This window comes from Heptranchias perlo, chromosome 8 (genome assembly GCF_035084215.1).
Source record: "Heptranchias perlo isolate sHepPer1 chromosome 8, sHepPer1.hap1, whole genome shotgun sequence".
NCBI classification, from domain to species: domain Eukaryota; kingdom Metazoa; phylum Chordata; class Chondrichthyes; order Hexanchiformes; family Hexanchidae; genus Heptranchias; species Heptranchias perlo.
The window spans coordinates 46,438,972-46,452,536 of record NC_090332.1 but is presented as its reverse complement, the minus strand read 5'-3'; the positions used below and the strand labels follow the sequence as shown (position 1 = coordinate 46,452,536).

Below are 13,565 nucleotides of genomic sequence, written 5' to 3'. Positions count from 1 at the left end.
ATTGATCCTTTTACAGGTTGATTATCTTTTCCCTTTTTAACCCCATCCCTTTCCCACATTGTATTTCTGTTTCAGCAAATATTCTGTGAGCATTGGAAAAATACAAGTACACAAAAATGAGACATTTGATTTAGAATTGTTAACAAAAAAATATTGGGAATGGAATTGAATCATTCCTTCTATCTCTCTGAACTGAAGTTTGCCTTTTTATATAGAAATTGTGATTGTGTGTTTTTAGACTTTAAGCATCAACCAGAGCTTTTTTAATCGTGTAAATTTGTTGAATTTATGGAATATGAAAACCTAGTATGGCATATGTGCTGCAACTGACTTTCTTGAGGGAAGTAGTACACGGAATGGATGAATAAGAAAAACTGCAGCACAGCGTTGGTTGTGACAAAATAGACACAATTTTGTATTTTGTTTGATTTTTAGATATGGTAAGCCTGGTTTTAAAAAGCAGTTGAGCTAACTATATCTAAGAAAATTCCAATGCTTCTGTGTCTGATTAGTATGTGTGACTGACCTATAAGCATGTTCAAGAAGTGTCTGGGATAGATATCCTTTTGTACCTTGCATGAAATGAATTTCACTTTTAAAAATAAGTGTTTGTGCAGACTTTGAAATGGTAATGCATGCAGATTGACAAACCAAACCAATTTAATCCCTAATTCATTCCTAAACTTAAAGGAAAAGTTTGGAGAAGCGCAATAATATCCAGACATTAACATCTTGCCTCACAAGGTGTTGGATCTGTTGTACTACCAGATTGATATCAAAGAAATGTTCAACGTGAGAGGTTTCCCTTGGTGCAAGTTCAGGTTACTTAGCTTAGGTCCTGGATGGAGGTCTTAACTCCATGGATTTACTCAATTTATCTTCCATGTAACGATTATGTTGTGAAGGACTATGAATAACTTTTTTTAGTCCAAAAGTCCTGTCACTTATCAAACTGCAAGAAATATGTTTGAGAATATATTAATCCTTGGGCTAATTCTGCTTTGAAATTATTTTAAAGTATTGCGCTTAGTATCTTACTGCGTCTGTGTTATTCACCCTTATTTAAATCTTCTAATTTTGGCCTGTGTGCATTGCTATGATGGTCCAATATTTCCTACTTTTCAAAAAAATTGGAAATATGTTGGGCATTCAATGTGACCTCCAGTGGGTGATATAATTGGGGGTAATTCTTGGGTTGGCATTGGGTATGCCAACTCTGCTGCATGATAGGGTTGGCAGACTGTATGCTTTTGAAACCTGCCTTTTTGCCATGAACAAGTTTTGAGATAAAATCTAAACTGTGATGGTTGTACAGTTGCCAATATTTCAAAATGCATTAACTTTCCAAATAGAGCATTCAAACATGTTAATATTTGGCTAGTGTCTCAAAGATGAAAAAATAGCAAAAATCAGGTGTGAACAAAAAGCACAGGTGGTAGAATTCCAGCATCCAAACTAGTTGTTTGATTTTGTTTTTTCCCTTTTCCTGTAGAATGTTGACATTCTTAAAGATCCCGAAACTGTAAAACAGCTTGGCAGTATTCTGAAAACTAATGTTCGCGCCTGCAAAGCAGTTGGTCACCCATTTGTCATCCAGCTTGGTCGAATCTATCTGGATATGCTGAATGTGTACAAGTGCCTCAGTGAAAATATTTCAGCAGCAATTCAAACTAATGGTTGGTTAAATATTTGTTTTGTACTTTTTAAAAAAAAATGATGTGCTGTGAAGTGATGGATGCATCATAGTAAGAGCAATTGCTTCACAATACAAGTTATACATCTTGAGCTCCAGAGCTGCTTGATGATATTACTATCTAATTGTTTCAATGCTCCTTTGAGATGCTGATCAGAGTGTTGGAATTCATTCTATGAAAATGAAGGAAAAACGGCCTTGTAAATGGTTTTTCAACTTAATTAACATTAATGCTAATTGAGGTCCAATGCCAGGTGTACATTGCTTTCCAAGTTGATGGAGTTAGAGTGAGCAGGCATGTAGCAATGTCTATAGAGGTATATTGTCTCTGACTCTCGTGTAAACTGATGATCTGCTATTGTTGCAGCTAGATATACCTTGGCACCTTCTCAATAGAATATGAACAGATTTTGTACGTTTTTTGTTTTGATAGATTTGTAGGGAACCAGTTTTTAGGGATGCAATTTGACCCTGAATGGAGAGGACATGTGAAAAATGTTTAAACAATGGAAGTTGCATTCTTTAACAGAATGAATGTCTCTAATTTGCTAGACATATTGTATTGATATCAGATGTTATATTATAGGTGATATGGTTACAAAACAGCCTCTGATCAGAAGTATGCGGACAGTAAAAAGGGAGACCCTGAAGCTCATTTCTGGTTGGGTGAGCCGGTCCAATGATCCACAGATGGTAAGTAATGAATGAATAGTAGCTTCTAATAGTCATAAAACCATGAACATGGAAAATTAAAATGTTACTTTTTTTTCTGTGCTTAAGATGAAGTGTCTTCAGACATCCTGTGTCTGCTTGAAATGCCTGGAGATCTAGTAATGGCATAGTAAGATGCAGTGTAAACATTTTATTCTGCCCCATCCTCAGAATTGCACCATCTACTCCCATTATTACCAGTATAATTTTTGCACACCAGCCATCCTTCTGAGGAGAGGTACCAAATTAGGGGCAGTTTTGTGCTGTTGGCCCATGCCCACAAGGGACTGATTTGAGACTGCCCAACTTGTATTTTGTAGGACCTTTGGTCCTGGCTAGATTCAAACCCAGATTCTGCAATTCTAATCATGATAAAATAGCCAAAAGAAATTTGAAGTGAAATTGATCATTTACGTTTTAAAAATGCATCAAAGAACCATGATTTTGCATCTCTGATAAATTGGAGACATTGGACAGTCTGAAGGTGATTTTGCACATTGCTGAGTCTGGTCTAGAGCCCATTTGCCCACATTAAAACTAAAACTAATGGAACAGTTTGAGCCTATTCAGGTGACCTTGCAGCAATTTTCCTTGAAGTTTTTGATCCACCATCTTATTTCTCAATTGAGTGTTTGCCATTCAACCCATCAAACCTGCTGTACTTTATTCGTTGGCCATAGCAGCTCCAATATCTCTCAGTTCCTGTCCTTTCTCCATATTTTTTAATACAAATACTTTCCAAGTATCTGTCTTATCTTATTTTAAACACCTCAATTGATTCTGCATCTGCGGCTTTCTGGGGTATTGCATTCTAGTCTTGCAACTTTCTGTGTAGAATTGATTTTCTGGGATTGCTTTTAATCAGCTTTGTTTATTTTAGTATTATGTGCCCATGTTCTAGATTCCCTAACTAGAGGGGAAGAGTTGTTCTCTATCTACCTAGTCAGTTCCCTTCATTATTTAAGCACTTTTATCAGATTGTCCTTTAACCTCCTCATCTCTAGGGAATGTTGCTCAAGTTTACCCAGTCTCTTAGTTTAAATTCCTTCATCATAGGCATCAATCCAGTAATTCATTGCGGATTGCCCACCCCAAGGCCTATTTGTCTTTTGTAAGCTGCCCAAAACCAACAGTCAATGTGGTCTGAGCGCTGTTCTGTATAATGACAGTAGTACTTTCATGTCCTGGTCAACATTACAAAATCAGATTATCTAGTCATTTATTTCATTGCTGTTTGTGGGATGTTAGTGCATGCAAATTGGTTGCCACGTTTCACTATATTATGTGACTGCTTCAAAAGTACTCCATTGGCTGTAAAGCACTTTGGGATGTCCTAAGATTGTGAAAGGTGCTTTTTAAAAAAAAAAGCAAGTTTTTTTTTTTCTTTCCTTGGAATCCTTTTCTCTCTCCTGTCCTCTCTTTTTTTGTGATGAATCCCAGCCTCCCAAAACCTTTTATCACTATGCACCTAATGCTTTTTCAAAAGTTGTGTATTTGGACACCCTAAATACCTTTTTGTTCATCTACCCTCCATTGCTTCACCCCCACCCCCATCTGTCCACTATTTAGAATATTCCCATTTGCTTCCAAAGCGTACTACTTTGCACTTCAAATTGAACTGTATCTGCAATAATGTACTACTTGCTTATATCTATTTTCTCATAAATGTTTGTACAATTGACAAATCATTGTGCTCCTAGCTTGGTATTATCTGCAAAATCCAAGAATGTGCTATCCATTGATCCACCTCTTGTCTACTACCTCAGTGTCAGAGCTTCTTTTGGAAATAGTTAAATGTGACCAGCCTTTCACAAAACCCATGCTAACTTTCCCTAATCAGCTTGTACTTTTTACAGGTACTCACTGCATCTAGCAATTTGCCTAGTACTAACAGGCGTAAAGTTACTTGCTTTTTCCCTCCCTCCCATTCTCAATAACTGTCACGTATGCTGCCTTCCAATCCACTAGTATTGAGCTGGAAATTGGCAAGCTTTGGAAGATTATAACAATTGCATCCTTAATTTCTTTGCTTGTATTCTTTTAATACCCTCTGATGGCAACCATTTAAGCCTGGAGATGTGCTTGGCTTCAATCTCAAACTAACAGCACAGCAATTAACTTTTATCATAGAGCAACATTGGTAGACACCCACGTACAGGATACCTCCCAGTCCTTTTAATGGGGAAATATATGGCACAGGTTAGGGCAAAGAAGGTTGGAATTAATTTACTTCCAAATCACAGGATCATAGAATTTTAAAGCACAGAAGAAAGCCATTTAGTCCATTGCACCTGTGTCAGCTCCTGAAAGCCACTCATCCCCTTACCCATTTATCAACTTCCCTCATTAAGAGCGATTACTGTGGATTCTGCTTTCATCACTGTTTCTGGCAAGACATTCCATGTCCTAACCACTCTTTTTGGTGATCTTAATTGCCTCACTGACCATTGGAAATAGTTTTCCCTATTTACCTTATCCAAACTCTTCATAACTATATATTAGATCTGCTTTTAAGTTTATTCTAATAAAATGCTCCAGTTTCTCTAGTCTCAAATAAAGCTTCTCATTCCTGATGTCATTCTTTTCTGCACCCTCTCGGTGTTCTTTACATCCTTCTTGAAGTAAGGACCCAAAACTGAATACAGTATTCTAACTCTGGCATAACTGATGATTTGAGTAGGATTAATACCTTTTTTGCTGTTGCACTCAATGTCCTTGTTCATAAAACTAAGGATCCCATTTGCTTTTTCTGCCCCCCAACAGTTTTATCAACTTGTCGTCCTACTTTTTACATCAGAACCCCTGAGTGTGTCTGTGCCTTTACCTCTTTTTTTTTAAGTTTGTTTTTCCTAAAATGCATCACCTCTCATTTCTCCAGATTAAATTTTCATCTGCTATCCTATTAGGGACTTCCTGAAATTGTTTACACACCTTTTCAGTTAACCATTCTCTAGTTTTCTCATCTCCATACCCAAGTGCAGATAATTTATTTTATATGTTTCTATTTTTAAAATTTGGTTGATCTATGGCATTGCACAAAAGCAACCGTAGTCTTCAGGTCAAGTGGAATGAAAGTGTGGGATAATTGGACTAGGGCCACGGGAGATCTGCGATGATGCAGGTGAAGAGGTCAGAAGCGGGATGGTGGAGAGGAAAGGGAGAAAAGTGGATGACGGGGAGACTGAGCAGTAGTAAGGTTTTGGTAGATAACTCTCCAAACACGCTCACTTGCTTGCTGAGGTTTATCTCTGACTTCAGTTTGGATCAGTTGTTGAAATCTGATTTTTAAAATAAAACTTCAAGCTCTGGCATCCTTCATTTTTATTATATACTCATAAAGGACCACCCTTCCGTTTGCTCTACTGGAACTCTTGGCACAAGAGCGGAGTTGTGGAAGGGAGCTTGCTACATCGAGGGCCAGTACCAAGGCCAGAAACAGGTTGCTGAGGGGAGTTATATATCAGCCAGGATAGCCGAATTGAGAGAGGTGGGAACTGGTGTCTGAAGAAGCTAGCCAGTGATGTAAGAAAACAGCTATAGTGGCCACATCAGAAGCCGGGCAGACCTCGTGACCAGCGACAGGGCAGAAGAGGGGGGGAAATGGCACTGGAGCTCCAGTGAAGGTGCAATTTTTCTTTAAGATTAGAAGGAAACTTACTTACTAATTGTTTACCTTTACAAAAGTGGCCGATACACTGTGATGGCTGAGAATCTAAAAGCTCCTCTACAGCAGCACCTGGTACTGTGTGCAGACTCAAATCTGTTTAGACCCATGAAGTCTGGTGAGTAATGACAGGCAGGTGTCAATACCCATAGCCTTATGTCTCAAGCAAGCTGTAACACCTTTAACACTGCAAGTCATATCACAGTGACACCTACAGGTGTAACAGATATTGCAGTTAAATGTAGACACTTTTTTTATATTGGCATTTCCCGTTAGAGGAGGTTAACATAGAAATTTTCAATGCAACACATGCCCCATATACTGAAGGTAATGTTTTTTTAAGTTAATGTTTTTTTTTAATATGCAAGTATGGTTACTTTCTTCAAAGAACTCCTAAATTTGTCAGACATGACCTGCCTTTTACAAATGAGGAGGGGGTGGGGGGTGGAGAGAAGACTCCCTAATTGTGGTCTGTTTCCAGATTTGTTTTAAGTTTGGTTATTGTTCAAACCCTCCCATTGGTGTGGAAAAGTAAACTTTACAATGTTGGTTGTTATAGGTAGGTGAAAATTTTGTTCCTCCATTGCTGGATGCAGTGCTTATTGACTACCAGAGGAATGTACCGGCTGCTAGAGAACCAGAAGTACTTAGCACCATGGCAACCATTGTGAACAAACTGGGTGGACATATCACATCTGAAATTCCTCAGATATTTGATGCTGTCTTCGAATGCACTTTAAATATGATTAACAAGGTGAGATTGAAGAATTATTGGATATACTTATCCTTTATTTCCAGTTTATAAGGATATGTAGAAGAAAATAATATCTGATTTTATTCTAGATGGGTAGTGGCTTGGCAGCAAGAGCTATGGGAGTTGGGAGAATTATAATGTTCTTGGAATATTAAAGTTAACATTTACACTTTAATCTTAAGAGTTGGTACTATATTGTAACGTGTACTCTATAATCGGTGGAAGTTTTCTTTTAATTTGCTCACATGTGGGATGGCAAGGCAACATTTGTTGCCCATCCATGGTTGCTCTGTGAAGGTGACAGTGGACTCCTTCCTGATCTGCTGTCGTCTTTGTGGTGGTGATTTCCCCATGATGGGGACTTTCAGGATTTTGTCCTCATGATTAAGGAACAGCAATGTATGTCCAAGTCAGGATAGTGTGACTTGGAAAGGGAACTTTGTGGTGATATTGCCATTGTGCTCCTCCTGGATGGTCGAGGTCGCGGGGCTGGGAGGTGCTATCAAAGCAAGCTTGGTGAGTTACTGTAGTACATCCTGCAGCCACAGAGTACTCAGCCCCTGTCCTGCTTTTGTAGCCATGATGTTGATATGGCAAGTCCAATTAAGCTTCTAGTCAATGGTAAACCACCCCAAGATGTTGCTGGGGCATTCAGCAATGGTGGAGCTATTGAAGGTTGGTTGGGCCTTCTCTTGGAGACACCACTAATGTGTGAATATTACCCGTCAGCCCAAGCCTGGATGTTCCCCAGGTCCTCCTGTAGGCCAGCAGCGCTGCTTCGTTATCTAAGGAGTTGTGAATGTAGCTGAATACTGGAATCGTCAGAACAATCCACTGCTGAACTTTTGACAAAGGAAAGATCATTGAAGAAGCTGATGATGGTTGAGCTAAGAGTTCTGCCCTGAGGAGCTCCTGCAGTGATGTGCTGGGGCTGTGATGATTGACCTCCCACAACCATCTTCGCTGTGTCATATATCATTCCAGCCACTGTGAGGTTTTCCCCATGATCCCCATTGACCTCAGTTTTGCCAGGGCTCTATGATGCTATACTCAATTGAGTGCTGCCTTTATACTGAGGGCAGCTGGCATTCAGTTGTCATTGTATGGATCAAGGCTGTAATGAAGTCTGAAGCCATGTTAGCCTAGAACTTGAATTGAGCATTGGTGAGCAGGTTATTACTGAGGTGCCATTTGATAGCTGTACGGATAACTTCTTCCACCACTTTTTCTAATGATTGGGAGAAGGTTGATAGCAATTGGCCAGCTTAGATTTATAATTTTTTTTTGTGCGGCTATGGTAATATCCCACACTGAGTACATGCCAGTGTCATAGCTGCACTGGACTAGCTTGCCCACGGGGTGGTTAGTTCTGGTGTGCAGGGATTTAGCACTACAGCTAGGATGCTGTTTGGGTCCATAGCCTCACTAACTGCATAATGTCAGAGTTGACTGGATACTGGAATGTATGATGGTGCAGACCTCGGGAGGAGGCTGAGTAGGATTCTCCACTTGACATTTTTGGCTGAAGACACTAAACACTTCAGCCTTCTCTCTTGCACTCACTTGAAAATGCACTAACTCCTAGAGGTCAACTCTACAATTTACCCTTAACCTCCCAGGCAAATCCCATCAGGATGAACTTGGAGCTACCATTTACTATAACTTGCACAAACCTTGTAGAGGAGAGGATCATTTCAACTGTCTGTCATTTAGCTGGGAGAAATCTTTTTTCTGAGATTGTGACCTGTAGACTATCTTTCAGTGCATGCAGCTTCTCCATTTAGGAACTTGTTCGAGGCTACCCAAACTGATATTTGTGTGGATCATTTGCAGCCAGTCAAGAGAGGGCCTATCAATGTCATGACTGGATATGAATTGTAGAACCTGAGGTGAAAGGTCAATGTGCTAATCTACCATCCCACCTTGTCCTCCAACATTCAGAGGGGGTTTTAAAGAAAAGTACTGTATTGAGTGACTGGGTTGTAAACTTTATTTGAGGATTTAAAAATTGTAGTGGAAATTGTGTAATTTGATTGTGTTGCATAGTACCAGTGCTAAAAAAGAATTATCCATAAATGTTCACTTTATGTAACCAGAACAGTGTTTGTTTTTTATTAAGGAGGTAGGCTTATTTGTTAACCTATTTTTCCGAGGCTAATATACTGGGGCTGCCTTAAATTCTTTTGAAAATGTTGGTTCACTTTTCTTAAATTTTCTCTTTGTTCTTCCGAAGGTGGTTTTTCAAGCTAGATAGAATACGGTGGGTGCTAAAGTGCACATTCTTCATGTGCGGGTGCACACTGTGTCTATATTTAGTGTCTGGAATCTTGCAGTAGGGGTTATCAAATAGCACACGAGCCTCTGATTTCTTTTTTTCTTCCTGGATCTTCTGTCCAAGCCAGTGGACACTGATATTGTCCCCATTGTTGCTACCTCATGCATGAGGGTATTGTAAGTAACATTTCTGTTAATGGATGATACCAAAATAGTAAGCACTGGAACAATGAGAGTGCAACCAGATTCTGTATCTTTTTAGGTAACTGGACCAATAGGTGGTAGACACAGTATTAATCAAGAAATAAGAGGAGCTTGTAACAGAGGTAATGCAATAATCATGGGGGGCCTTTAATCTTAATAGACTGGGCAAATTAAATTGGCAAAAGTAGTTTGGAGGACAAGTTCACAGAATGCATTTGAGACGGTCTCCGAGAACAATACGTTGTGGAACCAACCAGGGAACAGGTTATTATAGATCTTGTCTTGTGTAATGAGAGGTTTATTAGTAATATCATAGTAAGGGATCCTATGAGGAAGAGTGATCATGATAGAATTTCACATTGAGTTCAAGAGTGACGTATTTAATTCTGAAACTAGTCTTAAACATAAAGCCAATTACATGGGTATGAGAGGCGAGTTGGCAAAGGTTGATTGGGAAATTAGATTAAAAAATATGACTGTAGATAAGCAACAGTGAACATTTAAAGAAATATTTCAATTTGGAAAGAATATACATTCCATTGAGGAATAAAATCTTTACGGGAAAAGTGATCCATCTGTGGCTAACAAAAGAAGTTAAAGATAGTATTCGATTAAAAGAAGAGGCTAAGGATTGGCAGAGTTTTAGAAACCAGCAAATGATGACCATAAAATTAATAGAAGTGAATAGAATGAGAGAGTAAACTAGCAAGAAATATAAAAACAGATTGTAAGAGCTTCTACAAGTATGTGTAAAGGAAGACAGTAGAGAAAGTAAACATTGGTCCCTTAGAGGCTGAGACAGGAGAAATTATAATGGAGAATAAGGAAATGGCAGAGATGTTAAATATTTTGTATCTGTCTTCATAGCAGAAGACACAAAAACCATATCAAATAGTGGGGAACCAAGGGTCCAATAAGGGTGAGGAACTTAAAAGTAGTTAATGAAGAAAAAGTATTAGAGAAATTAATGGGGCTTAAAGCTGACAAATCCCCTGGACCTGATGGCCTTTGGCCTATGTCCTGGGGTTCTAAGATGTGGCTGCAGAGATAGTGAATGCATTGGTTGTGATCTTCCAAAGTACCCTAGATTCTAGAATGGTCCCAGTTGGTTGGAAGGTAGCAAATGTAACCCTGCTATTCAAGAAAGGAAGGAGAGAGAAAACAGGGACCTACAGGCAGTTAGCCTGACATCAATCGTCGGGAAAATGTTGGAATCCATTATTATGGACGGGGCACTTCGAAAATCATCAAGTGATGAGGCGGAGTCAACATGGTATCGTGTTTGACAAATGTATTAGTTTTTGAGGATGTAACTAGCAGCTTAGATAAAGGGAACCAGTGGATGTAGTATATTTGGATTTTCAAAAGGCATTCGAAAAGATGCCACACAACAGGTTGTTACATAAGATAAGGGCTCATGGGGTTGGGGGGTAATATTTTAGCATGGATAAAGTATAGGTTGATGGACAGAAAACAATGCAGGAATAAACGGGTCATTTTCAGGCTGGCAGGCTGTAACTAGTGGGGTGCCGCAAGGATCAGTGCTTAGGCTTCAGCTATTTACAATCTATATTAATAACTTAGATGAAGGGACAGAGTGAAATGTATCCAAGTTTGCTGATGACACAAAGCTAGGTGGGAAAGTAAGCTGTGAGGAGGACACAGGCTGCAAAGGGATATAAAAACATAAGAAATAGGAGCAGGAGCAGGCCAATCGGCCCCTCGAGCCTGCTCCGCCATTCAATAAGATCATGGCTGATCTGGTCCTAACCTCAAATCTAAAATCATGTCCAATTTCCTGCCCGCTCCCCGTAACCCCTAATTCCCTTTACTTCTAGGAAACTGTCTATTTCTGTTTTAAATTTATTTAATGATGTAGCTTCCACAGCCTCCTGGGGCAGCAAATTCCACAGACCCACCACCCTCTGAGTGAAGAAGTTTCTCCTCATCTCAGTTTTGAAAGAGCAGCCCCTTATTCTAAGATTATGCCCCCTCGTTCTAGTTTCACCCATCCTTGGGAACATCCTTACCGCATCCACCCAATCAAGCCCCTTCACAATCTTATATGTTTCAATAAGATCGCCTCTCATTCTTCTGAACTCCAATGAGTAGAGTCCCAATCTACTCAACCTCTCCTCATATGTCCACCCCCTCATCCCCGGGATTAACCGAGTGAACCTCCTTTGTACTGCCTCGAGAGCAAGTATGTCTTTTTTCTTAAGTATGGACACCAAAACTGTATGCAGTATTCCAGGTGCGGTCTCACTAATACTTTATATAACTGCAGCAATACCTCCCTGTTTTTATATTCTATCCCCCTAGCAATAAAAGCCAACATTCCGTTGGCCTTCTTGATCACCTGCTGCACCTGCATACTAACCTTTTGATTTTCTTGCACTAGGACCCCCAGATCCCTTTGTACTGCAGTACTTTCCAGTTTCTCGCCATTGAGCTAATAACTTGCTCTCCGATTTTTCCTGCCAAAGTGCATAACCTCACATTTTCCAATATTGTATTGCATCTGCCAAATCTCCGCCCACTCACCCCTTGTAGGTTTTTTATGTCCTCCTCACTCTCTACTTTCCCTCCCATCTTTGTATCATCTGCAAACTTTGATATGTTACACTCGGCCCCCTCCTCCAAATCGTTAATATAGATTGTAAAGAGTTGGGGACCCAGCACCAACCCCTGCGGAACACCACTGGCTACTGGTTGCCAGTCCGAGAATGTACCATTTATCCCAACTCTCTGCTTCCTGTTAGATAACCAATCCTCCACCCATGCCAGAATATTACCCCCAATCCAGTGATTCTTTATCTTGAGCAATAATCTTTTATGTGGCACCTTGTCGAATGCCTTCTGGAAGCCTAAATACACTACGTCCACTGGTTCCCCTTTATCCACGCTGTACGTTATATCCTCAAAGAACTCAAGCAAATTTGTCAGACATGACTTCCCCTTCATAAAGCCATGCTGACTTTGTCCTATTAAATTATGTTTATCCAAATGTTCCGCTACTGTCTCCTTAATAATAGACTCCAAAATTTTACCCACCACAGATGTTAGGCTAACTGGTCTATAATTTCCAGCCTTCTGCCTAATACCCTTTTTAAATAACGGTGTTACATTAGCAGTTTTCCAATCTGCCGGGACCTTTGCCGAGTCCAGAGAATTTTGGAAAATTATTACCAAAGCATCCACAATCCCTACTGCCACTTCCCTCAAGACCCTGGGATGTAAGCCATCAGGTCCAGGGGATTTATCCGCCTTGAGTCCCATTAATTTACTGAGTACCAATTCCTTAGTGATTTTAATCGTATTTAGCTCCTCGCCCCCTAGAGCCCCCCGTTTGTCCACTGTTGGGATATTCTTAGTGTCCTCTACCGTAAAGACTGAAACAAAATATTTGTTCAGCAATTTTGCCATCTCCATGTTTCCCACCATTAATTTCCCGGTCTCATCCTCTAAGGGACGTACGTTTGCCTTAGCCACCCTTTTTCTTTTTATATAACTGTAGAAACTCTTGCTATCTGTTTTTATATTTTTTGCTAATTTATTTTCATAATCTATCTTCCCTTTCTTAATCAATCCTTTCGTTACTTTTTGCTGTCTTTTGAAGACTTCCCAATCTTCTATCCTCCCACTAAGTTTGGCTACCTTATATGTCCTTGTTTTTAGTCGGATACTATCCTTAATTTCTTTACTTAGCCACGGATGGCTGTCATTTCTTTTACACCCTTTTTTCCTCAGTGGAATTTTTTTTTGAAAGTTCTAGAATAACTCCTTAAATGAACACCACTGTTCATGTACCGTCTTACCCTTTAAACTATTTTCCCAGTCCACTTTAATCAATTCCACTCTCATACCATCATAGTCTCCTTTATTCAAGCTCAGTACGCTTGTTTGAGAACCAACCTTCTCACCCTCTAATTGGATATGGATATAGAAGGTTAAGTGAGTGGGCAAGAAGGTGGCAGATGGAGTATAATGTGGGGAAATGTGAGGTTATTCACTTTGGTAGGAAGAATAGAAAAACAGAATATTTTTTAAATGGTGAGAAACTATTTAAATGTTGGTGTTCAGAGGGATTTGGGTATCCTTGTACATGAATCACAAAGTTAACATGGAAGGATAGCAAGCATTTAGGAAGGCAAATGGTATGTTGGCCTTTTGCAAGGGGGTTGGAGTATAAGAGTAAGGACGTCTTTCTGCAATTGTACAGGGCTTTGGTGAGACCACACCTGGAGCACTGTGTACAGTTTTGG

The 13,565-nt window shown here is 39.7% G+C and overlaps 1 protein-coding gene across 6 annotated transcripts in view; it reads left to right on the top strand.

The window, feature by feature from the left end:
- LOC137324596 (exportin-1) overlaps positions 1–13,565 on the top strand; it is a 62,089-nt gene that overhangs the window by 34,761 nt on the left and 13,763 nt on the right. For all 6 annotated transcript variants that reach the window (XM_067989071.1, XM_067989072.1, XM_067989073.1 and 3 more), the window contains 3 exons: positions 1,493–1,676; positions 2,280–2,386; positions 6,628–6,822. In XM_067989071.1, coding sequence (XP_067845172.1) covers positions 1,493–1,676; positions 2,280–2,386; positions 6,628–6,822 — 486 coding nt within the window. The remainder of the gene's footprint in view (positions 1–1,492; positions 1,677–2,279; positions 2,387–6,627; positions 6,823–13,565) is intronic.